Below are 27,221 nucleotides of genomic sequence, written 5' to 3'. Positions count from 1 at the left end.
GGTTTTGAGTGAACCAAGTGACAACAAATGCCATGAATTTTTCTCAATTTTTGTTGAGAAACAAAATATACACGATGGTGTATATTAAGTCATGCTGTAAACCCATCCCTTTGCAATTAGCTGGTCTGCCTTCATACTAGCTATTAGGTAAAAACTAATTTCCAAATTTACTTAGAGTATATGAAGATAATTAGTACACAGAATAGCCTATATACCTATTATTATTTTTATTTTTTTATTTTCCCTATATGTGTATTTACATTTAATCAATTAATTAGTGTATTATTAGTTTCAGAAGTAGAGTTTAGTGATTCATCAGTTGCATATAACACCCAGTGCTCATCCCATCAAGTGCCCTCCTTAATGCCTATCACCCAATTACCCCATTCCTCCACCATCTCCCCTCCAGCAACCCTGTTTCTTTCCTATAGTTAAGAGTCTGTTATGGTTTGTCTCCCTCTCTGATTTAATCTTATTTTATTTTTTCCTTCCTTCCCCTATTATCCTCTGTCTTATTTCTTAACTTCCATATATGAGTGAAATCATATGATAGTTGTCTTTCTTTGATTGACTTATTTTGCTTAGCATAATACCCTCTAGTTCCATCCACGTTGTTGCAAATGTCAAGATTTCATTTTTTTGATCACTGAGTAGTATTCCATTGTATATACACCAAATCTTCTTTATCCATTCACCTGTCAATGTATTATTCTTATTTAGAACTGAAAGTTGTATACACTTAATTTGGAAAAACTCCCATTTCACTGATTTTGCTTGTCCACAATTTCTTTAAAACTTGCTCAAAGATGGCGGCTTGATGTATGACAAGTGCAGGCTTTGTAGCCAGTTGGATCCAAGTTCATATCTCAGTGTTGCTACTTCCTAGCTACCTCATCTGGGGCAAGTTATTAAGCCTTACTGCTTTTCAGTGGCAAGAGCACTGGTGCGAGCATTGTAAGCCTTTATCCCATTGAGCCTTTATCCCATTGTACCTTAAATGGAATCAGGTTTGTCTGGCATATGGCAGACACTGATGAATGGCAGTTTTTTCTTTTTCTTACCCCAGAGCAATGATGCCATCATCTGATCCTTTTATTCTGCTTCACCTGTGCATTTATTTTTCAAACCATGTATTTAATCTGCAGTATGTTGCTTTAGTATTTTTCTTAGGTTATCCCATGTTTATTTTGTCTCCCAGATAAAAGAAAAGAAAAGGTACGGCTTCTTGTTACCTTTGCCCTAGATCTTCTATCTGAATTCTACTTCCTCCCTAAGTAACTGAAAGAAATGTGAGTGGCTTAGATCAGGGCCACTATATATGTGCAGACTCTACTGGGAACAAGGAATATCACTCACACTATTTATTGTCCTTATCATGTGTATTTTAATTATTAATCATATTATATGTATTATGTGTATTACATCTTGTCCTGATAAAGTCAGTATGTTATGGAAACTTTTCAACCAAAGGAAGTGAAGTGTCTCGAAGGACACCTCTTTCTGTTTTCCACAAATGCAAGATGTAGGTACATCTTAGGTCAGCAGCATAGGTCAGCAGTGGTCCTGGATAAGTTGATGATGTTGATGAATAACAAGGTAGTTTTGAAAGTTGTTCACTTCTTCAGATAGCAGTTACTTTCTTAGTGCCTTGTATGTACCAGGCACTGTTCTAAGCATTTGGAGATATAATGATGAAAAAAAATACAGTTATACTAATTTCCTAGAGTTGCCCTAATAAATAATCACAAAGAGAAATTTATTCTTTCATAGTCCTGGAGGCTAGAAGTTCGAGATCAAGATGTCAGCATGGCTGTGCTCTCTCTGAAGGCTCTAGGGGGAGAACCTTTCCCTGCCTCATCCTAGTTTGTGGTGGTTGTAGGCAATTCTTGGCATTCTTTGGTTTGTAGATACAACTTTAATCTCAGTCTCTGTCTTTGTCTCCAGGCAGTCTTCTTCCCTCCCTTCTTCCCTCTCCTTTTCTTATCAGGACACAGATCATTGGATTTAGGGCCCACCCCAATCTAGTATGGCTTTATTGTAACTTAGCTAATTACATGTACAAAGACCTTGTTTCCAAATGAGGTCATCCTTGCAGATCTTGGGGTCAGCACTTCAACATATCTTTTTGGGGGACAAAATTCAGCCAGTTACAGGAATGGAGCCTACAAGATTATTGCTTGAGATGGAAGGAGACAGGCAAATAATGATAATCATATAATAAGTGAATAGTATTAAGTGCTAAGAAGAAAAAACAGGCCCAAGGCACAGGAGTGGTGTGTGTGTGTGTGTGTGTTTCTATTTTAGACTGTTTGGTTAGGGAAGCCTTTCTGATAAGGTGACAGTTGAGTGAAGTAGGTCAAGCAGTCTGGATTCTGGGGAGGGATTTTCTAGGCAAAGGAAACAGCCAACACCTTGAGGTCTGAGCATGTTGGGCATCTGAGGAGCTGCCAGAAGGCCTGTGTGGGAGGCCTCAGTGAGGGGAGGGCAGTGGGAAATGAAGACAATGAGGAAAGAGGGGACAGATCACATAAGACTGTGTATAACAGAATGTTACAAACTTTCTGATTAAGATGGGAAACCATCTTAGGGTTTTCAGTAGAAGAGGGCATGATACAATTCATGTTTTAAAGGATCACTCTGTTGCCATGGTGAATGGACTATGGAGAATGAAGTTGAACATACAAGGGGCTCCACTTGCAGTTAGCATGATGGTGCGGACAAGAGGTACTGGGCATTCAGACTGTGTGGGAGTGAGAGCTATAGCCCTGCAGGTAGCACATTCCCAGGCTAACCAGTCTAGAAGCCCAGCCCTCCCTCCTCCTTCAACCTTAGTTCTTCCCTGATCCTTTATCATCTATGGCATCTTTGAGGTAGGTACTGGATTGGAGGCTTTGCACATCCTGTGGGTACAAACTTGGTGGCTCAAAAATCAACTTAGGAAATAATAGTCATATGTTTTTGCAGGCCAGACTTTCTTTAACATTATATTTTCCTCAGAAATTCACTGGAGCTCTTTCTCCTGTTTCTTTTCCTATCCCTTCCCTTCCCTTCTTTGACAACTTAGATATTCAGTGGGATAAGTAGGTAGGCATCCATGATGGGGATACCACAGTGTCTCTTCTGTGGTGTCCCTCCTAGAAGCTCAGTTTCTCACTGTTGTTGATGAGAGTTACAATTAAGGAAAGGGAGAAAACTGGAAGGAATCTCGTGGTGTTGGAGTAAAACTGGAGGTATCACTGTGAATTCAGAGCTTTCAAGATGTATAACTAGATACAGAAATACCAAGGTAAAAGTGTGTGTGTGTGTGTGTACCTATGCATTTACACATGTGTCTTCTAGCTCTGCCCCTGAGAAAGCTTAGAGCAGTGGCATTCCAACAGTGGTAAGCATACCCAGAGCCAGTTCTTCTTGGCTTCTAAATACTACTTTACACTGAGAGGAACCCGGGGCTCTTTGGAGCCACTTTTGAATACAAGCATTAAAAGTACAAGATAGGGCAAGAACAAGTTGGGGCTGGAAAGCAAAGACGTGTTCAAAGAATGGTGGGACAAATGGACCCAGAATTCACCATGCATACTCTGCACCCCTTCCACACCCTCCAGCCAAACTAGGCATAATTTGAGCATCAAAATAAATGAAGATGATACCAGTGGATTATAACCCAAGAATAAAATGGACAATAGTGAGTCCATATATATACAAATAAATACACTGAAAAGTTTCCTGAGGAATGGGATATTTACATAATTTTAATTACATTCCCTCTGAATATTTATTAAATACAAAGATTAAAAGAGTAGCCTTATGTTAGAAAAGTCTGGCAGACCCTATCTTAGTCAAGTGATCACAGTTAACATCATCAGTAACTCCCAAATCCTGTGCCATCTGATAGGAAGCAATGAGAACAGCATGGCATCAAATCTGCTATTCCTACCAAAAATGCAAACCTGAATCTACCCATGAGGAAACACCAGACAAACTCAAACAGATTGACATTTTACAGAATAACTGGCCTGTAGTCCTCAGAAGTGCCAAGGTCATGAAAGTCAAAGGGAGACTGAAGAGCCATTTCATACTGAAGGAGACTAAAGAGACATCAGAACTCCGTGCTGTGTGTGATTTCGAGGGGAGGGGGAAGGTTTTTGTCACAAAAAACATTATTGGGACAATTGGTAAAATTTAGTTGAAGCTTGAGAATAGATGATAGTAATCTCTTAGTATTAATTTCCTAATTTTGGTAGTTGTCTTGTATTCATATAGGTTATGTCCTTATTTGTAGGAAAATACCACTAAACTAGTCAGAAACCTAGGGGCATCTGGTCAACAACTCTCAGATGATTCAGAAAAAAAAAAATTCTTCATACTGTATTTATTTGCAACTTTACTGAAACTTGTTTTTTTTTTTTTTAAAATAAATTCATCGAGGATGTGAATTTTGATTCATGAATCAGTAAGGGAGACACAGGTACAATGCCTGTTTGGTCTATTCTTGAGGTTAGCATTCCTATTGCTACTAAATTCTCTCATGTGTTTATGGGTTTGGAAATCTCAAAATATTCCAAGATCCTGTTCCTTCCTCCAAATGGGATATGGGGTGAGTTCAAGATGAATGCAGGTCCTCCCTGGTGATAGTGTAATGTTATGTGAAAAAAAGGACAAAAACAAAGCAAAACAAAATAACCACTGACTCTGAACTGACTTGAGCTGTTATGATAGAGATGTACTTCCTCAAGATTTGTAGTGGATTAAGACAATTCTCTAAAGCTCATCAGGTTAGATGGTGCCTTGATATTATTTTTCCACCATGCTTTTTTGGGGAGGTATTGTGGTCATGTTTATTAACTATATTTGGCTCCCTGAAGGCAAAACATGAACTGCGTATGTATTAGCAAAGAAAACAGGAAGCACAAATAGAAAAAAAAAATGGTGGGCTTCTGTTTTACTTCCTTCCAGTCAATCCCACGAGTGAAAAACTGTATTTTTTTTTTAACAACTGTATTTCAACATTTTGTCTAGATGTAGTTTCTTAAGCCTGAAGAATCTTGTCTTTTACCTCTGTGCTTTGTCACTCCCCCAAGGCAATGTCTATAATCCCATTTTTGTTAGCAAGCTTGTCCCCTATGGTTGGTGGTACACCAGTTTTGTCTCTTGCTAAGGCTATCATTTTATGGCTAATATTTATTAATTCTTTACTTTGGGGTAGAGAAGGAATTGCCATTTTCAGCCATGAATGTCTTCGAATTATGGGACTCCTAATCATCTTGTCTTGCAAGCTTTGGGCAGAGCTTTTTCTAGAAGAGCTGCATTTCCTTCCTTTCTACTCTGCTTGTAGCAGGGCAGTGCTGGGACTAGTGTGAGGCATGGAGGTCCCTAGAACATAGAATTTAAGGGGACATCACTCTCGGGGTTGTCAGGTGCAGGGTCAACACCTGAGGGTGACACCTTCTTAAATGTGTCATAGGCATCTGTAATCATGTGAGTTTATCTCCCTTTTTTTGTGTGTCAAGAAGGAGCCAGCAGATGTAATGCTCTGAATTCTTATTATAATTATATCACTTGATATCACTTCTTTTGACAAGTAGCATTTTCAAGGTATGAAAGATGGTAGTTCATCACATTTTCACCATTCTTCAAGATACAAGATTTCCAGCCACATACTCAAAGCTCCATCTTTTCTACTCTACCTATTTCCCATTTTGGTTCTGTTTCTTGTAATGTTTTACTTCGAGGTAACAAAGTTCATATGGCTGTAAGTGACAATAGCCTCCACATCCTGGCTTAAATAAACTGGGGGATTTGCTTTTCTCTTGCAACAAGAAGCCTGGAGGCAGGTACCCAGAGTGAGCATGGAGGTATCCTGAGACTCTGGATCCTTCTGTGTTTGCACTCAACCATCCTTAGCATTGCTTGTCTCCTGGTGTTCACAATATGGCTGCCTATCTTCTAGCATCACATTTGTGTTCCAGGCAGAGGGAGGATAGTGGGCAAGAGGCACACCCAATAAGTCTATTTCTCTAGTAAATAGCTTTCTCACAGGCCCAACCAGTGGCTCACACTTATATCCCATTGGTCATTATGATGTCCTTCAGCAGCCCAGTATGCAAGAGAGCCTGAAATCTAGTTGCTCTTGTGTTGTGTTTTTCTGTTTTTAGTTTATATTATTTTAGCTAAGGACATTGCCATCCCCAATAAGAGCTTGGTTATGATGGGAGAATAGCTATTGGGTAGGTAACTGATGGTTTTGTGACAGCTTTGCTTCACGTTAGGCATGTCATACCACGTAACAAGAAAAATGGCTGTCAGGGTGGCCTTTGGCAGTTGCCAACTTGCATCCCCTGCCTTATGGTTGGTTTCTATCACAGAGAGGAACCTTTTTCCTTTCAGATTCTATACATTAGTCTCAGGAGGTCTCCAGTTGTCTTGGGTGGCACACCCACCCCGTGATTACAGGGGACCTGAGCCATTCTTGTTGTCCTCACCTTACCACATGGGGATCAGGTGGCTTGTTGAGGACAGGACAACAGAGGGGAGTGCATTGCTGCTATATCTCTGTCCCAGATTTCAAAAGAAGTATATATGGCCAGAGGCCTGTTCAGAGGGAGAGAAACAACATTCAAAGTGGAATGTGAAAATTGTGTATACTGTGCTGGTAGCGATCGGGAGCCTGGCTTAACTGCAGAAGAAAGGAAAGAATAAAGTAGGTAAGGCACCAAGGGGCTGGTAGTTGAAAAAACATTTATGTTCTCTCTAGTGAGATTCTGTAGATTCTTTTCTCTAAAGAGGAGATGTTGTTATCTTGACAAAATACCCACCTCAAGCTGTCTCTTCTATTCTACTTGTTTCTGACCTTATGTGAGTTAGCATTAGATTGAGCTAGACAGATAATCCCAAATAATCATTAATTATAGTTGCCTACAATAGGCCTGATTTGTTGTTGCTGTTGTTGTTCTCACATTAATGCACAGGTAGGCAGTTCCAGGGCTGTCCTGGTGCCTCACAGTTTCAGCCACTGCATGCTGCTAAGCTGCAATTTTGCTTCTTCATGTGTGGCTTCAACCTCATGGCCTATAGAAGTGTGGTGATGGAGGCAGAAGGTTGGGAGCAGGGACACAGCATATGGTGCCCATACATTCTGTCTCTTAGGGAAGGTTCCCAGAAGCTGCCCAATGACACTTCCAATTATGGCCCTTTGTCCAGGTCTTAGTGTCTTAGTGACATCTAGCTACAAGGAGGCCCAGCCCAGAGCCTTATTCTGTGGACAGAGAGGAGAAGAAAACCTGAGAATGCACTTAGCAGACTCTTTCCAGGCACTGTCCTCTTCTGAGCCGCTCTGTCTGAAGGTTACCACAGGGACTGCCAAGCCATGTATCCCGGGGGGGCCTGGTTGGCATGGATCTGTACTTGCCCCTCCCAGCAGCACAAGGGCATTTTCTTCAAGGGGTGGACTGTGCCTCTGAAGACGCCTGAGGGAGCTTCAGCAGCAGCTTTTGCAAGGTTATAAAGAACAGCCCTTGTCCACAGCACAATTTAGAGTCTCTGCAGTGATAGGAAGGTACACCGATTTTTATCAGAGGGAGAAAAGAGCAGTAAACAGTTTTCAAATGGAAGTTACCCAACTGGATTCTCCAAAGAGGCATCATAGCATCAACAGGTTGGAATTTCTTAGAAGGATGCTTAGCTCTTAGACCTCATGTGTTTGCCATTTCTCCTCTGTAGTATTTGCACAGCGCAGCATGCGTCCTGTGACCTACACCAGCACAGGCAGCAAGCTGAGGCCTCTCCTGGGGTACTCCAATTTTCTTTTCTTTAGACAAACACAATCTTTAGCCATGTCTAGAAAAGTTGTCAGAGTTTGTTTTATCCATTGCTCTTTTAATGATGCAAATACCATGGACATCGAATTTATTCTCCTTGAGAAAATGGATTCACTTTGGTTCTACTGGGGTCCAACATTTTTAGAAGTTTATTACCAGGAGATACCTACCTGGGCTGGCAGGTTAAGTTTTGTTGCACCTGGAGATCCTTCCTGCTTCTCTTCTACTGAGATGAAGTCAAACTTGAGTAGGAGTATATGCCATTCTCATTGAATGCAATATATCTTACTTTCCATAAAGAAAGCACAGGTATGTTTTCTTACCTTATGCCTTGGATAGTATAAGTCACAGTGCTCTCTTTCTCTCACATTGGGGAAGTTTAGAGCTTCCTAGATGCTTTATTTAGTATTGTAGGCTCCAAATAAGATAATGTATAATTAAGAATCACATAGGTAGGCTTTTAAAAAAATATTTATTTATTTATTTGAAAGAGAGAAGGGAGGGGGAAGGGTTGCACACGGATGAACGTGCTCCCTCCTACTCCTGGTCTTGCAGGCTTTCTCCTCAGGCATGCTGCAAGCTAAGGAAGCCAGGGATGAGGCAAGAGTTGGGGTGGAAGAGGGCAGGTGGGGTGTCACAGTGGCTGACCCTAGAGAGATGAGCCTCCCCTTCACCCTTCCTGTGTGGCTGTGAAAAATACAACATTTGCTTTCCAGACACAGACTGCAGTTTAACCTCTTCTTGATGCCTTAGTTTAATTACTATGTATACTAATTATTAATTAAATCATATTCTTCAATTGTATATATAATCACACTTCAATTCTTAGACTGTGTTCATACTCAACACAAAGATCAGGAAGGGCAATGTGATTATCTTCATTTTATGATTGGAGAAGCTGAGATTCAAAGAGGCTAAGGTATTTGTGCTCATACTTATAACAGCAAAAATTAGAATTGGAACTGGGACATGTGACTCCAAGTTCATGACTGTCCACACTGTCAGAGCCTCAGGGTCTGTGGAGTGGTGCATGGCCGTGGGCCCCTTTCTTAAATGGCCAGGGGGCCTGCTGTGTTTTGAGGTGTGTCTTCTTTTTGTCATTTTTCTTACTCTCCCCTCTTCCCTCATCCAGGCTACAAGCTATATTTGTGCTAGCAATGTTCCTGTCTATTTCCGCTCTTTCCTATTTTAATGTGTTTGTTTTCATCTGTTAGGACCTTAGAAATGAGAGGAGCAAGGCGATTTACATCTTTCTGTGTGGCAAGAGAGAAGGCACTGGGCTTAGTGGTAGCCTTCCAACAACGTTGACAGAAGCTCTGACCTCCCTTGTGGGTTCTGAAGGGACCATTCAGATGCGATTCCTTGTTCAGGGTGTGTTCCAGGTACTGGGAGCTTGTTGATGGTTGCATCCCACTTAGGTGAGTTCATAGCCCTCACTGTGCCTCTGTGCACACATGCCTGTGTTATATGTGTAATTGTAAGTTAATTGGTACAGAGCTGGTATTATTTTGGAAAACAGCATTTATAAAATCCAGGGATAATTTTCAAGTTTGTATTTCACCTACAATTATCTTGTAGGACCATCAGGAGAAATCTCTTTTGCTCTGAGAGTTCCTTGATATGCATTTTTTTAATGGCTCTTCGCTTGCTTATAAGGTCTGTGGGACCCTAGGTCAGCAGGAAGGAAGAGACACTTGGGAAGGGAAGGAAAGAGAAGAGCAGCAAAAAGGAGACAAATGCCAAATTCCATACCCAGGAGGCGACAGGCACCAGCTCCAGCCCCCAGAAACCTCAATCACAGCTGTCCCATTGTGACCTAATTTTGGTTATAGATTTCCTTTCTTATTTATATGCTTTCTACAGTATGTTCTCTGGGCAGAGAGAATTTTCCTCATATCACTTTCCATAAAGTTCCTTGATTTTAAAGAATTTGTGATCTTCCAGTTCCAGTGCTTACCTTATCTGACATTTATTTTCCTTTAGGTTTTACCACTTTAGTTGCACTAAAAGTCTTTGTTGATGGATGAGTCTTGACGGTTTCTAAGAAGCAGGAAATACCCTTTTATTTTTCCCTCCTCACTGATTGATTTTCTTGATGGATCATGAGTGTAATTTATATACAACTCCATGATACTAATCTTGTTTTGTTGTTCTTAAGACAGCTTTGACAATGAGCTGCTACTTTGTCTTTGATTCTTAATTCAGCATTAATAAAACACCATCCATTTGTGTTATCATTGATAATAGTGAAAAATGTGCTTAAGACTTCATCATGCTTGTTTTCAAGTTCTTGGTGGATTTCCCTTTCTTCTTATGCTTTAAAGATTTAGCAAGTAATACAAGGTCAAATGGGGAGAGCTAAGCTTCTTCCTGGCATGTGGGCTTTCCAGTTGGGTGTTTTTGTCGCAGTGGGCTGAGTACGTGTCTTCTGGCCGGTGCATGGAACTTTGCTATGGGGATTTGGTCTCATTTCATCCTTAGCTAATCTCCTAATTTTGTTTTTTGTTTTTTTTTCCCCTTCCCCTTTCCCCCTTCCCCCTCCTAATTTTGTTTTTGTGGTTAAAGTGCCTCACCAAACATATTGAGGCTGAGACTGGACAGAAAGACCTTTTCTGATAAACTCTTTGTCTTCATCAGAATGAGTCCAAATGAATTCTGTAAGGGTGTCTATTTTTGAAAATGCACAATAGCAATTGCAGTCTCTTTTGCAAACAGAATTTTGTGTACAAAAATAATGTGCAAAGTGATTACAGATAATTTTTAGGTGTGCCTTACTACAGATAGGATTTGTTCATTTTTATTTCCCTGTGGGAATCTGCCTTTTGGATGTGGCTGAAGTTTAAATTTCTAGGCCCCAGGCAAAATCTGTGAGGTTCCCCTGCATCTCCCTTGGGGGCAGAGCTTCTCAACCTCAGCACAGTAGACCTTCTGCACCAGATCATTCTTGTTGTTGGGGCTGTCTAGTGGCCTGCAAGATGTTGAGCAGCATCATTGGCTTCTACCTATTAAATCCCAGTAGTATCCGCCCTCAATCATGATGATTAAAAATGTCCCTTGCCAAATGTCCCTGGTGATGGGGCTAATAAAAACACAGGAACGCCAGTTAAATTTGAATTTTAAGCCAAATGTAACTTTTAAAATTGTGGTTAAATATACATAACATAAAATTTGCTGTTTTAATTATTTTTAAGGGTACAGTTTGGTAGCATTGAGTACATTTGGTTGTTGGGCAACCAGCACCACCATCCATCTCCAGAAATTTTTTATCTTCTTAGACTGAAAAACTGTCCCTATGAACAGTATATTCCTGTTCCTTCCATCCCTACCTCCGCACTCCTGGCAACCACCATTCCACTTTCTGTCTCTATGAATTTAACTATTCTAGGAGCCCCATATAAGTGAAATTAAACAGTATTTGTCCATTTGTGACAGGCTTATTTCCTTTAGCATAATGTCCTTCATCCATGTTGTAGCCTGTGTCAGAACTTACTTTCTTTTTAAGTGAATAATATTCCATTACATGGATATACCAGTTTGTTTATCCATTTCTCTGTTGATGGACATTTGTGTTGTTTATACCTTTTGCCTATTGTGTATAATGCTGTGAACATTGTTGCTTATGAATAATTTTTTAGGATTAGTATGTTCCATGCAATTTTGGAATATACTTATATTAAAAATCATTCATTGCTTATCTGATATCAGATTAACTGCACATCCTGTATTTTATTTTATTGGATAATCCTACCTGGTTGAAAACCATGGCCCTGGGGGCTCCCTTTCTTCCTCAGACCCTGGCTTGGGGCTGCATTGATAGCGCTTGAACTTGGGATTGCCAATAAGGCTTGCACGTTAAATCCTGGATATTTCATGATGGTGAGCACATTGCAGCACCTGCAGAACAATGTGGGTGTGGTAGCGTTTTCTTCCTTCAACTTTGTGAGCCCAAAACCCTATGCTCTCAACTGGGGAAAGGTGATGTAACTGTTGACCTTTCACTTTGATTTGCTTCTCACCCACTTTACCTGGTAAATTCATGTTTAATTAAGATGTTGGTAGAGAAAATAATGTCATGATTGGATTCTTCAAAGAATCAAGTTAAAGAAACAAGTTGGGATCCTCACTGGCTACTTGTCTCCATTTCAAATGATCTCTCTCTTCTCATTTTACATTTTCTACCACTCAGAGAAAGCCACTTAATAGAGTATTCATACCTGATTGAGGACAGTTGGGTGTGGCCACCTAGAACTCTGCCTCTGAGGCACAGGGACATGGGTGAGCCCTGTTCTGCCGCCCACTTTGGGCAGAGCACTTACTGTCAACTTCAGTTTCCTCCTCTATGATAAAAGAATTGTATCTCTCGACCCTTTCTTCAGTGGGGTCACCTTAAGAAGTGAGGGAACTAATGCAGGTATGGCTGGCCCCTGCTGTGGGAATATCTGGCACAGGGCAGGTGCTCAGCTAGCCTTAGCTGTGGAGCTGGCATGAGGTTTTGATAGCACAAAGGTGGCAATGATTACTAACATTTATTAAGTGTTTACTATGTTCTGTGCACAAATCTAAAGTTTTTACATGTGTTGTTGCATTTAATCCTTACACTGAGCCCTGGAGGCTTGTATCATTATAATCCATTTTCACAGATGAAGAATGTGAAGCATAGAGAAGTTTAGTTGACTTGAAGGTCTAGTGAGTGGTGGAGCGGGGACTGGTATCGGGGTATCCTGATTCCGGAGTGAATAGCCATCCTGACATTCAGCCCCACGTCAGTCTGTGGGATGACCCACATGGGGGGAACTGAGGCAGGAGGTGACACCAGGTCAGCAAGGACAACCCCAGAGGCCCCTCCCTTTAGAATTTCTGGACAGATGCCTTGATAGCCCCTTGGGCCCAGCCTTGAAGCAGTCTGCCTCTTCCAGAATACCTTTCATGCTTCCAACCTACTCGGAAAATCCAGCTTGCAAACAAACTATCATGTGAGTGGCACCCAGGATTCACACTATCAACCCCCAACTTGAGGACATGCAATATTTACTTTTTAAAACAAAAGCCGAAATGGTTTTAATCTACCTAAACTGACTCGAATGAGAAGTTAGCCGGTGCCCATGTAGCTGTCCTGCACCGTGGTTCCTGGGGATCCTGCACATTTGCTCTCCCGAGGGCTCCTTCCATCTCTCCCTGGTGCCAGGTGCTTGAAGGTGTTGGCAGTTCAAACTTTTGACTGGAGATTTTGCCTCACCTTTCTTTCCTCCCACAGTGTTTTGCTTTGGGGCCTTGAAAGGAGCCTTTTCAGTCACTGACGGCTGTAGACAGACATCACCTCACCTGGTATGTTTTTCTTCACCGACAGACTTCGCACCAACTCCCACAGCCTTTCAGGCTCACCCTGTGGAGTGCACGTTCAGGCTATTTCTTGGGCTCGTACCCCAGAAAGCATCTCTGTGGGGCTGTGGATTTGGCCAGGACGTGTTTCCAGTGTGCCTGCATCAGTACAGAGGGGATGTCAGCAGTTAGCTCTGGCTTATGCCATCTTCCTAGGACAGCTGCAGATCAGGTGTGAGGGGGACAAAGTGGAGCAGCCCAGGAACTAGAAATGAGAAATCTGCTTCTGTGGGCTTTGCGGTTCACCAAGAGTACGGTCCCACAAGAGGAGGCCTGATGGGAGCTTGCGAGGTAGGTGCTTGGATTCCGAAGTTATAGATCTGAGCATTCATTTGTATTCATTGGACAAGTCCTGCCCATGTCCCTTTACCTGCTCTGTCCTGTATTCTGAGCTTAAGAATTGCTTATTTCACTGTGTCTTTATGCTCAATAACAATTTAATCACAGAATTAAAGGAGCTTGTCATATAAATACATGTAAAGTGACAAAGATGAACTTTTTCCCCCAGGTGAGGAAGGGCAGCAATCAATCAAAGGAAAGCAGCAGAACTGAAAACAGAGGGAAAGCCTACCTCCCTCGACGGGCCATCTGTCCCTGGCGGGACAGCCCACACGTGGTGCCGGACCCTTTGCGGCAGAGCACACACAGCTGTACACACAAGTGAGGCTGCGTGTTTGTTCACATGTGGGAGCTGGAAGGGTGAGGGGCATTCTTGTCAAAGAAAGCACATGTGAGCACCATAGTACGGGATGGAAATGTTTCCCCTGGAAAACCTATTGAAACATTTGTGTGATGTGCAGCAGAGTGTGTGTGGGGAGGGTGTGAATATATCTGCGTAGGTGACGTGAGGATAATAATGTGAACAATCTGAGGGAAGAAGAGGAGTGATATTGGGAATCCTAATTTTCCTTATGGGGATGTACATGAGGGTGTTCACAGCCAAGCAGAAGAAAAAGCAACTGCTCTGTGGATAGAACAACATTTGCAACAGGGTTTTCAGTTTTGTTTGTTTTTTAAATGATTCTTTTGTTCTGATTTTTGGGCTGGCACCAGTTAGTTCAACATTTGTTTTATGGATAAGGTGAGGTTGGGATGGCATCGTATATGGCAAGGTTATTCTGGACTTCAAGGTTTATCTTTTTATGGTGAACTCATCTGGAAGCTTTGCCTCCTCCCCTGTAGTCTCCCTGCAGAATCAGAATGGTGTGTAGTTAAGAATGTGTGAGACCTAGATCCCTCCTCACTATTTGCATGACCTTAACCAAGTCATATATTGCTCTGGCCTCAGTTTCTTATCTCACAGATGGTAATAGAATTAGTAACTCTGCGGTGAGGCTAGGCATCCAGGAAGATCTTGAGAGTGCTAGAGCAGTATGAAGCTGGCACGGCTTCTGTCAGGTTTGAAAGTTCCCTCGCTCGGGAGCTAGTCAAGCTGCTGCTGAATGACTGACGTCAGGTATGTTGTCGAGAATGTTCATGGGTCATGGGACAAGACAACCTCAAAGGATTCCTCCATCGGTGAGATAAAACATACAAAGTGCTTCCTATTACATCTGTAACAGGGCAAATTGTCCCCCCTCCCCTGCAAAAGTTTTTCCAAGTTTTAACCCCTGATACCTGTGAATGTGAACTTCTTTGGAAATAGGGTCTTTGAAGACACAATTAACTTAAGCATCTTTTTTTTTAATAAAAGATTGTATTTATTTATTCATGAGAGATACAGAGAGCAAGGAAGAGAGACATAGGCAGAGGGAGAAGCAGGCTCCCTGAGGGGATGCCTGATATGGGACTCGATCCCAGGATTCTGGGATCACAACCTAAGCTGAAGGCAGATGCTCAACCACTGAGCCACCCAGGTGCTCCTAATTTAAGTATCTGGAGATGAGATTGTTCTGGATTTAGGATAGACCCTGAATGATCCAGTGACTGATGTTCTCTTAAGAGAAAGGAGACTTGAGGCACAGAGACCCCAAAGGGGAAGGCAGAGATTGGTGTGATATATTTGCAAGCCAAGGGGGCACCAAGGTTGCTGGCAACCAGCAGAAGCTAGGAAGAGAGTCGCGGAACAGATTCCCCCTGAGAGCTTCCAGAAAGAACCAGCCCTACCACAGCATGATTTTGACCTTCTGGCTGCTAAAACTGTGAGACAATACATTTCTGTTGTCTTAAGTGACCCTTGTGGTACATTGTCACTGCAGCCTCAGGAATAATACCTGAACCCTAAGAAGCCCTCAGTGACGACTAGCAGTTCCAGCTGCCACCACGGTAACTAGCAGAACCAGGACTATGTGCTCCTGCAGAGAATCAGTTATTACACTTCCAAGAACATCCCTAACCTGGCACTGCTGTTGTCAGTTGACTTACTGAAAGGAAAAGCTCTTCTACAAACCGTGTTTGTGGAGAGACTTAAGGGAACAGGACACACTTATTTAGGGACGAGCAAATTAATACCTTTAGTGCTCTCTAAACCCACGTGAAAAGCAGGTGTACACGAAAAGCAGTAGTGTGTTGTCTGTGTGAAGTCTAGAATATAAAATTCAGGATAGTCAAATTCAGAATGCCAGATCAAATATTACAGCATCTAGTATGGCAGGGGGACGAGGGCTCTTATCGAAAGTCTGTCTTCACTACATGCTCCTTGGTACCAGCAGCTTCTGTGCTCGTGGCACAGAGGAGAGCTGGATCACAATTTTTATAAATTTGGTGATTAGTCTCAGGCTCTCATATCTGTGCCTGACCCAGTTTCAGTGGCTACCTTTGAGTTTGAATGTTAAGAGATCAGCCCAAACAGAGAGCTGAGGGAGTAATACCACTTTTACACACAGTAGGAGGAAAGCCAAGGGGAACAAAAGGGAAAGGAAACTCTTTGGATTTAAAGGCAGGGGCCGAGATTTATCCTCCACTAAATCTAAGGACTGAAAGCCTGATGGAGAGAGGGTTCAGATGTGAATTCAGTTCTCATGCTCCTTCCGTGACCTCCTTTAAGGAAGGCCAGCTTTGAGGAATGAGGCTTTCCCAAGGGGATGATACATTGTCTTCATCGCTTCATGTACTTTTTTCAGAAGTCCATTGGTTTCCTGGAATTTTTACTTCGAATTCCAGATAGTCCAACGATAAAGTTTTTAATGGCCATAGTTTTTACTATTAACATTAATGGCAAATGTTTTTGTTGCAGTGTGTTCCCGTAACCGATTCACAAAACCTTTGGGGATGGTGATAGCATACTGATTGTCCTTCCAACTCCGTGTTCTCCAGCTACCAAGGAGAATCCCCTTTTCTTTGAGACAGAGAGGAGGGAAAAGTCCTGCATTCTCATTCCTTGCCTGGATTTCCACTCGCTGTGACCGGGGCCACATGATCTCCAAGGATAGCCCTTTAGTGGCCTAGAAGTCCAAGACCAATACTTGATCCAAAGCATGAGGCATATATACCCACTTCTAGGTTAGGAAAGTCAAAACTCAGGCTAATCAGGTCATTTTCTGCTATTGATACATCTCTGTTCAATCTGATGCTTCAGCTTCGTAAGACCTGCTTTCTACCCACGGTAGTTGAGGTAGTTGCTACTTTGTCATGTTCTGGATATCGAATCCTGTCTTGGTAACATGTCTGGCATCCCGAGAATTAGGAAAGCTCTAGCATTCTCGCTGCATCACTGTCCTCTGTCTTATAGCTCAGGGCTCTTTGTGGGAACCAGGCTTCCTGGAAACTCCCCACCCACTTGTATGCATTGCCAACATTCCCTGCTCCCAGATTGCCCTTCCTTTTGCTCCACTCATGGGGAGCCATTCTGTGCCAAACGTTTAGGACACAAAGGAGATAAGTGTTGGAGAGGACATACAAATAAGTGGATAGACATCATAAAATGTGATGACAAATATGTAGGTGGATTTCTGTGGGAACAAAGAGGATGGGCAAGTAGTTGAGGAGCTGGTTTCCAAATGATAGGAATGATACCATTCCTTTGGTAATGGGCTCTGTTGAGCAGACTTAAGTTCCTCCAATGCCTGCAGCTGGCTGAATCCCTATCACAGTCTCACTGAAATCCGAGAGTAGTGCCAGCTTCCTGTCCCTTCCTGGCCACTCCATCCTTTACAGTCCCATGCTGGGACCTGCATTGCCTACTTGGACCTGGGAACTCCCTTCAGTAGTTCTCTTGTGGGTCTGGATTCAAGCCACCCTGCACAGGAGCATGGGCTCTGAGTTAGGGAACTTTCTTTCTCCTTTCCTTTCCTTTTCCTTTCCCTTTCCTTTCCCTTTCCTTTCCCTTTCCCTTTCCTTTCCCTTTCCTTTCCCTTTCCTTTCCCTTTCCCTTTCCTTTCCCTTTCCTTTCCCTTTCCTTTCCCTTTCCTTTCCCTTTCCTTTCCCTTTCCTTTCCCTTTCCTTTCCCTTTCCTTTCCCTTTCCTTTCCCTTTCCTTTCCCTTTCCTTTCCCTTTCCTTTCCCTTTCCTTTCCCTTTCCTTTCCCTTTCCTTTCCCTTTCCTTTCCCTTTCCTTTCCCTTTCCTTTCCTTTCCCTTTCCTTTCCCTTTCCTTTCCCTTTCCTTTCCCTTTCCTTTCCTTTCCTTTCCTTTCCTTTCCTTTCCTTTCCTTTCCTTTCCTTTCCTTTCCTTCTTTCCTCTTCCCTAGAGGAGATTTATTCTATCATCTCTCTAACATTTCATTCTTGTGTTTATTCATTCAAGTTAGAGAAAGCACCTATTGAGGATGCCTACACTTAGCATATGAAAACTAGATAACTGGGCACCAACAAAGGTGGGGATGATGTGGTTACACAGAGCTTCTCGGGACATAGGTAAAGAATGTACGTGGTGTTGCGCAGAGGACAGTGGCATTCAGAGACGACCCTTTGCTTGTTTCCCAAGTATGGAAGGCTGTGCCCTCTTGTTTGCGACAGGCTAGTCTTTCACAGAGCCAGCCTCAAGGAACCTTATTGTTCTCTTCATCCTTCCTCTCGTGCTCACCTCCCCCACTCCTGACAAAGTATGGAAATCCTGTCCTCAAGTAGTCTTGATCACAATACACAATCTTACAGCCAAGAGAATGTATTTTTAACCCCGAGACTTCGAAAATGGCTTAAATCATTCATGCTGTCGTCTCTTAGTCTGCCACTGTGTTGTTATTTTTCCCAGGCTTAATGAGCCCCCGTGGCACCGTGCTGCCAAGGTGCACGCCACTGGCTTCAAGCAAAGACAAGCCTGATCTCTCCAAAGTGCAAGTCCTCAGCCTTTCTCAGAGTGCACAGCAGGGAAGCTGCTTAGGACAAGCAAACAGATGCGTTTTTGCAGACCATTCTGTAGCTGATCTGGTTCATGAAGCCCAGTGTGACTCAAGGAGTTCGGGGCGGGGGAGGGGGGGGCAGAAAAGGGGCTTTTAATGGCTTAAAACCCAGATGGGAAGGAAAGAAACAATGAAGGATAAGGCTGGTTTTCTTTTGAGACTGACGAGAAAGAGTTGTTCTAAATGAGGCACTCCACCATTTTTTTTTTCTTGAAGAACTACTTCTGATTTTCTCCTGGTCTTATAATTTAAAAGGCCTCTGACAAGTAGGCTGGTGGTGGGGGCGAGTGGCAGCAGTTGCTCACACCTGACTGCCAATATGATGCCAGGAGTCTAAGTGACAGAGGGGCCCATGGGCCAGCTGTGGGCTCTGGGCATCAAGCCTAGAGGGAAAAGTTGCCTGGAGGCCTCTGGGACTGGTTATAAGCCAGGGACTTTGAGATCAACCAGGTTCTCACTATCAACATCACTGAAAAAGAAGACTATGTATTTTTTTAAATAGGGAATTTCAGAAAACACACTAACAACATGTTCCCAGTATTATTTTTCTTTAGTTTTTTTTTAAAGATTTTATTTATTTATTCATGAGAGACACACAGAGGGAGGCAGAGACATAAGCAGAGGGAGAAGCAGGCTCCCTGCAGGGAGCCCAATGCGAGACTTGATCCCAGGACCCCGGGATCACACCTGAGCTGAATGCAGACGCTCAACCACTGAGCCACCCAGGCATCGCTTTCTTTAGTTTTTCAATTGGAGGGACCTCAGAGATCATGTAATTTAACCACTCTGATTTACATGTAAGAAATGTGAGGTCAGAGAAGTTTAGTGGCAGCTTAAGGTTCAAGGTTACAGGGAGCCCAGGGCTGATGAACATGTACTTCTGGAAGCTCCTCCAGTGCTTTCTCTCTAATGTTGTCTGAATGTGTGTGTGTGTGTGTGTGTGTGTGTGTGCGCGCGCGCGCCAGGCATGGCTCTAAGTGATTTGTACATGTGAACACATTTGATCCTCACTGTAACGGTGTAAGGTTGCTGTCATTACTTTGATTCACAATGAGCCTGAGGTTAAGTCTGCTGCCCAGAGTCCCAGAGCCAGGAAGTGACAGCTGGGGTTCTGCCGGACAGTGAGCCTCTGGAGCAATGCTCTGAGCTGTTGCCCCATGTGGCCTGCTCAGCCTTAAACAGGTTTTGGTGGCTAGTCTGAGATCCTAACCACCATTTATATCATTGTGTCCCTAGGGAAATGTGTGTCCGAAGGTGCTGAAAGAGAAGGTACCCATCAGCACAGACGAGTGACAAGGGGACGCAGAAACTTGCTTGCAGCTGTTTGGCAGAGGTCGAGCAGCATGATGTCATTATGTACTGCTGATGGCTTGAGAACTAAATGTAGGAGATTGCAAGCCAGTTACAGTTCTGGTTTCAGGGGTTCACTGGTGAGCAGCAGTCTGGGTGGAGGTCCAGAAGCTTGACTGCCACTCAGATTTACTATTAGTTCCCTACCTGCTGCTTGAATAGCCGGCCATCACCCTTCTGTCCCTCACTTGATAAACTCAGGGCTGGGCAAGTTGCTTCCCCTTTAGTGATCTGCTTTGGGTCCACTTCTGATACCGGTTCCCAAACTAGGTTATGCCCCAGAGAATTACTTTTGCTGAGTCCCGGGCTCATGTTTTGTTCTGGGAGGATCTCTAGATCAAGGTAGTTCTCAGTTGCCCAGAGTAGAGCCAGACCATTCCTGCCTGCTTTAGGTAGTCCTGATTTCCTGGTGATTCAACACGGGAGAAGCCAAACCAGCCTGGACTCCTCAAGATGGTCAGAGCCCTTGTTATGATTCATCCTCAGGTCAGGTGGAGGAGTAAGGGAGTCAGAACAGTTCCTCTCTGTTCTGATTTGTGCTGGCATATGGATCTACAGAAGATGCCTTAGGGACTTGCTTATGGCAGTGACCAGGAGAAAGTTTACTTACAAAACTTTAACTTAGAAGTTCCTGGCAGAGTTAGTAAATATTTGTTGATTCAGTAAGTGAATGAATGAGTGAACCAAAGTCTGCCAAGAAGTGTTTCCAGAGCAATAGGGTGTCTGTATTATACTGACTCATGATTAACTTACCTGATGTATGGCTCAGTTTCAGCACTGAGTTGTATTATCTATTGCTTCTGGATGTGGGGATCCAGAGTATCTATACCCTGTGATTGTTGCTCAGCGCTGACACCTGGTGGCAATGTCTTAAATTACAAGTACAGTGCCTATTAAATCATTGGCAGTGCCAGGACCTGGAATTCCTTAGAACGGTGCCCTCGGAGTTATTCAGAGTGGCAGCTCGACCTGGGAATGTAACCTTACAAAATAACTATCAAATGAAATTTATCCTCTTCTCTTAGGGCTTCACAATCAGGCAGGACCCCATATGATTAAATGCTAACTGGAAAGATGCTTATAGGAAGTACCATTATTTAAAAATACTTGGAAACCACCGATATGGACTATAACTGTTTGTCCCATATTTAATATTAGAACTAATAGAGTTATAGAAGTGATGAGTTATGGTAATATTAATAATTACTCTGGGGATCCCTGGATGGCTCAGTGGTTTAGAGCCTGCCTTTGGCCCAGGGTGCGATCCTGGAGTCCTGGGATTGAGTCCCACGTCAGGCTCCCGGCATGGAGCCTGCTTCTCCCTCCTCCTGGGTCTCTGCCTCTCTCTCTCTCTCTGTCTATAATAAATAAATAAATAAATAAATAAATAAATAAATAAATAAATCTTTAAAAAAATTACTCTGTATTGAGCACCTGTTGAATACAAGCTGTGCCCTACATATTTATTATTTCTAATTCTCACAGAAACCTAACATATAGGAATAATTTCTCTCACTTTACATGTTAGGAAGTGGGTCTGAGGTTTGGTAACATATCTGCTTTCATATCTGGGACTGGGCCTGAATCCCATTTTCTCTGACCTCAAAGACATTGCTTTTTCTCTGAGCCTCAATGGCACTGCCAAATCCAGGGACATCATTCCCATTATAGTTCATGTGCACCGTGCTTTTGGAATTGTGAAACGTACAGCTTTCTTCTTTCTACTGTGCCCCACTGCCTCTCAAGGAAGCCAGTCTCATATCTGTTCAGTATTCTAAGTTCAATGGGTGACCGAGGCTAGAAATAATTCTAAAATGAAGAATACTTTATCTCTACTGGATATATTGAACATTTATCTGGCATTAATACACTATAATTCAAAATTTCTGTTCTCCTCACAACTTGTGAAAAATCCTATTATACTTCTGATTCTCAACCCCAGGAGAGCACTGATCAAGTTGTAAAGCTGCTCTATAAATTAAGCTCAATTTATAGTCCTATTAACAAAAACCCTTCTCAACAAAATGCTAGCAAACTGAATTCAGCACACATTGAAAGGAGCATTCACCATGATCAAGTGGGATTTATACCAGGGATACAAAGGTGGTTCAACATGTGCAAATCAGTATGTTACTTCTGGATTGGAGATTAGGCACCGCACATCTTATTCCTGATCTTACAGGAGTTAATAGAATGAAGGAAAAGAATCATATGATCATCTCAGCAGACACAGACAAAGCAGTCAACAAAAAATCAACAACCACTCACCATGGAAACTTAATGAATTAGGCATAGTAGAAACTTATCTCAACATAACAAAGGCTAAATATGACAAGCTCATAGCCAATATTATACTCAGTGGTGAAAGATTGAAAACTTTTTCTGTAAGATCAGGAATAAGACGTGCAGTGCCTAATCTCATCACTCCTATTGAAAATAGTACTGGAAGTTCTGGCAAGAGCAATCAGATAAGAAAAAGAAAAAGGCATTAGAATTGAAAAAGAAGATGTAAAATTGTCTCTATTTACAGATGACATGATTTTATGTACAAAATACTTTAAAGACTCAACTAAAACACTGTTTAGAGCTAATCAATGAATTTAGTCAAGTTGCAGAATACAAAATTAACGTATAAAAATCAGTAGCATTTCTATACACTAGCAATGAATTTTCTGAAAACAAGATAAAAAACTGATCTCATTTACAATGCAGTAATGCAATAAAAAGCTTAGGTAATTAAGGAGGTAATAGATCTCTACTCTGAGAACTATGAGAGACGTTGATGAAAGAAATCAGAGAAGATCTAAATAAATGGAAAAACATCCTGTGTTTATGGACTGGAAGAATTAATATTGCTAATATGTCAATACAACTAAAAGCCACTGTAGATTCAATGCAATTCTATCAAGATCCCAATGGCATTTTTATATAAGTTAAAAAAAAGAATCTTATAATTTATGTGGAACCTCAAAAGACCCTGAATAGCTAAAGAAATCCTGAGAAAGAAGAACAGATCAGGAGACATCACAATACCTGATTTTAAGCTATGCTATAAAATTATAGTAATTAAAACAGTATGGTACAGGCATAAAAACAGATAACTGGATAATGGAATACAATAGAGAGCCCAGAAATAAATCCAAACTTTATGTCAACTAATATTTGACACGACAGCCAAGAATATTCCATGGGGGAAAAGACAGTTTCTTCAATAAATGGTGCCAGGAAAACTGTCTATTCACATATAAAAGAATGAAACTTGACCTCTATCTTACCCCACTCCTAAAAATTAACTCAACCTGAGTTAAAGACTTACATGTAAGACCTGACACCACGAAACTCCTAGAAGAAAATGTAGGCATAACACTCCTTGACACAGGTTTTGGTAATGATTTTTAGGAAACCACACTTAAAGCACCAGCAACAAAATTAAAAATAAACAAGTGGAATTACATCAAACTAAAAGGCTTACGCACACACACAAAAAAATCAACAAAATGAAAACTCACAATACAGGATGGGGAAAAATATTTGCAAATCACATATCTGATAAGGTGTTAATATCCAAAATATATGAAGATGTCATAAAATTCAGTAGCAGAAAGCAAATAATCCAACATAAAAATGGATGAAGGCCCCAAGAAGACATTTTTCCAAAGAAAACATATGAATGACCAGCAGGTACATGAAAAAATGCCCAATGCCATTGCTAGTCATTAGGGAAATGCATATTAAAACTACAGTGAGATATCACCTCATGCCTTGTTAGAATGGCCATATCAAAAAGACAAGGGATCACAAATTCTGGTGAGGATGTGGAGAAAAGAGAATCCTCATGCACTGCTGCTGGGAATGCAAACTGGTGCAGCCACTGTGGAAAACAGCATGGAGGTTCCTCAAAAAATTAAAAATAACAATACCATATGATCCAGTAACTCTGCTCCTGGGAATACATCCAAAAGAAATGAAAACACTAACTTGAAAAGATATTTGTACCCTCACCCTTGTGTTCATGGCAGTTTATTTGCAATAGTCAATTACAATTGAAACAACCTAATGGTCCAGCAATGGATGAATAAATAAAGAAATTATTTCACTTCACACAGGGGATTATTATTCAGCCATAAAAAATGAAGAAATTCTACCATTTGTGACAACATGGTCAGACCTTGAGGGCATTATGCTAAATGAAGTAAATCAGATGGAGAAAGACAAATACTGTGTAATCTCACTGTATATGGAATCTAATTTTAAAAAATGACCTTAAACTCATAGAAAAAGAGATAAGGTTTGTGGTTACCAGAGGCAAGGGCGGGGGCGGGGGGGGAGATTGAAGGGAGATTGAAGGAAGAATGATTAAAGGTACAAACTCCGAGTTATAAGATAAATAAGCAGTAGGGCTCTGATGTATGTGCACCTTGATGACTGTAGTTCACACTACTGTGTGATACATAGTAAACTTAAGAGGTAGATCCTAATAGTTCTCATAACAAGGAGAATTTTTTCTTTTTAAAAAATTGTATCTATAGGAGATGATTGTTAACCCATTGTGATCGTTATTTTACAATGTATGTAAATCAAATCATCATGCTATATGCCTTACACATACACAGTGGTATATATCAATTGTTTCTTAATAAAACTGGAAGAGAAGAAAAACCAAAAGTAATAATATGTGAAATGGAAGGGAATGTCCCTGTGCCACCCCAACAGCTCTATCATGGTGATGGTGAAACTAATGATGATAGCAAAAGCAGGAAAAGATAAAAGTTAAGAGTTCTTGAGTACCCCTTATTTCCTTGATTCCTTATGACCACCTTATAAGGGAAGTACAAGTATTGTCCCAGGTGTCAGATGAGGAAATGATGTGTAGAGACATTAATTAGCTTGCCCAAGTAGACGGTACTGCTGCATTGCAGAGCTAACCCAGGTTAGCCTGAATCCACAGGCTTACTCATGACCACTTATCCTCTACTATCTTTCAATTATAAGAAGAGCTTTGGGTTCTTGCTTTCAAAGCAAAAACAATAAGTAGCTATAGTAATGCTCCTAAAAACAATCCTGCACAAAATAAATCATCCAGCCATTTATTGCCACCTCTCAAACATTTCTGGGTCTGTTGTTTTGATTATGGCACACCAGCTCCACCTCATTCTTATACCTAGTTTTGTGATATTTCCTGGTATCTCTGATTTTCATAAAGTAATTCATGAATGTCCAGAAAAAAATATTGTATCTCGTTTTCACCTGGCTTCCTTTAAAATTAAATATATTTGATCAGGCATATTACTGATGGGTGCTATTGGCTGAATGTTTGTGTCCCTCTAAAATTCTTAATGTTAAATTCTAATGCTTGACATGATGGTTCTTATTGAGAGGAGTTTAGGTCATGAGTGTGGGGCCCTCATACATGGTATTGGTAACTTTATAAAAGAGACCCCAGAGAAGTCTCTTGCCCTTTCCACCATGTTGAGGACACAGTGAAAAGAACAGGAAGTAGACTCTCACCAGACACCCAACCTGGTAGCACCTTGCTCTTAGACTTCCCAGCCTCCAGAACGGTGAGAAACAAATTTCTGTTGTTTATGAACATTCTGACTATGATATTTTTGTTACAGTGGCCTAAACAAACTAAGACAGTGGGGAAGACATAGTGTCATAAATTAAGTAGGGATATAGTTGCAACACAAAAGCTTGGGACAGAATCCAGCAGTTCCCCCAATGGCCACCCTCCTTGGCCCAGTCTCCTACCCTCTCCAAATCTGAGTGAATGTGGGTGACTGAGAGCCTCCCATGGGATGTGCACCACTTGGAAGAGCCACCCCATATCCCCCTGTAGGCTCCCCAGCCCAGGCCCTACCATGCTCCAGTGGTTGGCAATGACACTGGATGAGGAGGCAAAATGTAGGAAGCCAAGGTCAACCTGCCTTGTCAACCTTCAACATGGCTGAGATTCCTCCCATGATACCTCTGGAAGGAGAGATGGAGAAAAGAGACAGTAAAACAAATGGGAGGAGAGAGAAAGGAGGAGCAACTGTGTGTGGCAGTAGCTGTGAGGGCCACCCAGCATCAGTTAGGTACACTCTCTGGTCTGAGGACACCATTTCTGTCTCCATCCTCTTCCTTTCCTTGGCCCAACCTGTAATCCTACCTTGCTTGCTCAAGGAGCAAAATAAACTACTTTTAAAATATGGTGGAAGCCTAGCCACGCAGCATTCTGTTTTATGGCAATGGGTTTCAGTGTTAGGTATGCCTATCGCCTGCAGGCCATGCTGGTGGAGACAGGGTCTTCTTATCTTTGTGATTGGGCCCAGTACACTTACCATGTCTGTGCTGAGTTTTAGTGGGCACCACATAGCACAGATAGATGAAAGAAAAAGGGAAAGATTTCTGAGAATAATTACCGGGAATACAAATCCTAGTAGAAATATTAGAGTATAAGATAAAAATTTTGATCTTAGTGTTGATTTTTTTTTAAATGCACACTGCTTTCAGCTTTAAGATGTGCATTTTATGTATTGTTACCCAATTAGATGAAAAGCAGCTAAATCTGTCATTATGTGAATGATCTGTTTGATGAAATTACAGAAAATGAGTAGTCCCTTATTTTGATCAGATACATTGTTCAATTTCAAAATTGAAGCTTGACTTCCATTTCTGAGCAGGTGATCTCCTCCATTTGAAGTGCAGAGCTTACTCGGAGATGTGCTGCTTTCACTGGAGTTGATTTAGAGAGAGGTTTGGTGAAACTCGAGGAAGGGGTTTATCTTGGAGTCTCCTGTTCTTGTTTGAACAGCCTGCAGGGATTAACTTGTGGTTGGGTCTGAGCCAGAGAGATAAATGACATAGCCCTTGGTGCTCACATTCAGAGGGAGCTCTTGCCAAAATGGGACAAGGAAGGATTGTGTTAAAGAGAGTTCAGGACATCTTAATACAACAGGATGATCCAGTCTGTTCTCTGGACTTTATGGGGAGTGCTGAGCCGAGCCTCGGGGACCGTTGGTTTAGTATGCAAGTGGCATCTACAAGGGGAAGCCATGCCACTTGGGAACAATGCTGGGTGGGCCTCCCCCCCTTTGTAACACAATTTTTTTTTTTTTAACAGCCTCATGAACACAAAGGAAATAAATCCACACAAGGAAAGGGGAAACACTAAATTTTATGAAAGTGGTTCTCAAAATTCAGGTCCTGAATTTCTAAAGCAGGAAAGTTTAGATGAAGGTTGGGAATGTCTCACAAATGCACATATTGTTCTTCACACGCAATATAGCATTGCTCAGCAGTAGCTGATTTCAGAGAACATAATGAGTTTAAAGCCTTTTTGAGGAGAGTCATGAAAACACCTTTCAAACAACTTGCATCCTCCTATAGTCCCGGTGTTTACTGGGCAGTCGTAGAAAGCC

General features: G+C 41.9%; 1 protein-coding gene across 7 annotated transcripts in view; it reads left to right on the top strand.

Moving 5' to 3' along the window:
- The window catches only part of DISC1 (DISC1 scaffold protein), a 349,132-nt gene that overhangs the window by 230,819 nt on the left and 91,092 nt on the right, over nucleotides 1–27,221 (top strand). Inside the window, exon 10 of one of the 7 annotated variants that reach the window (XM_072823072.1) lies at nucleotides 13,702–13,868. The exons of 5 other annotated variants lie outside the window; for them this stretch is intronic. In XM_072823072.1, coding sequence (XP_072679173.1) covers nucleotides 13,702–13,745 — 44 coding nt within the window. In that variant the 3' untranslated portion in view covers nucleotides 13,746–13,868. Of the gene's footprint in view, nucleotides 1–13,068; nucleotides 13,341–13,701; nucleotides 13,869–27,221 lie in introns of those variants that run through there. One more of the 7 variants, XM_072823069.1, reaches the window with a different exon arrangement.

This window comes from Canis lupus, chromosome 4 (genome assembly GCF_048164855.1).
Source record: "Canis lupus baileyi chromosome 4, mCanLup2.hap1, whole genome shotgun sequence".
NCBI lineage: Eukaryota > Metazoa > Chordata > Mammalia > Carnivora > Canidae > Canis > Canis lupus.
This window is presented reverse-complemented; position numbering and strand designations above follow the sequence as displayed.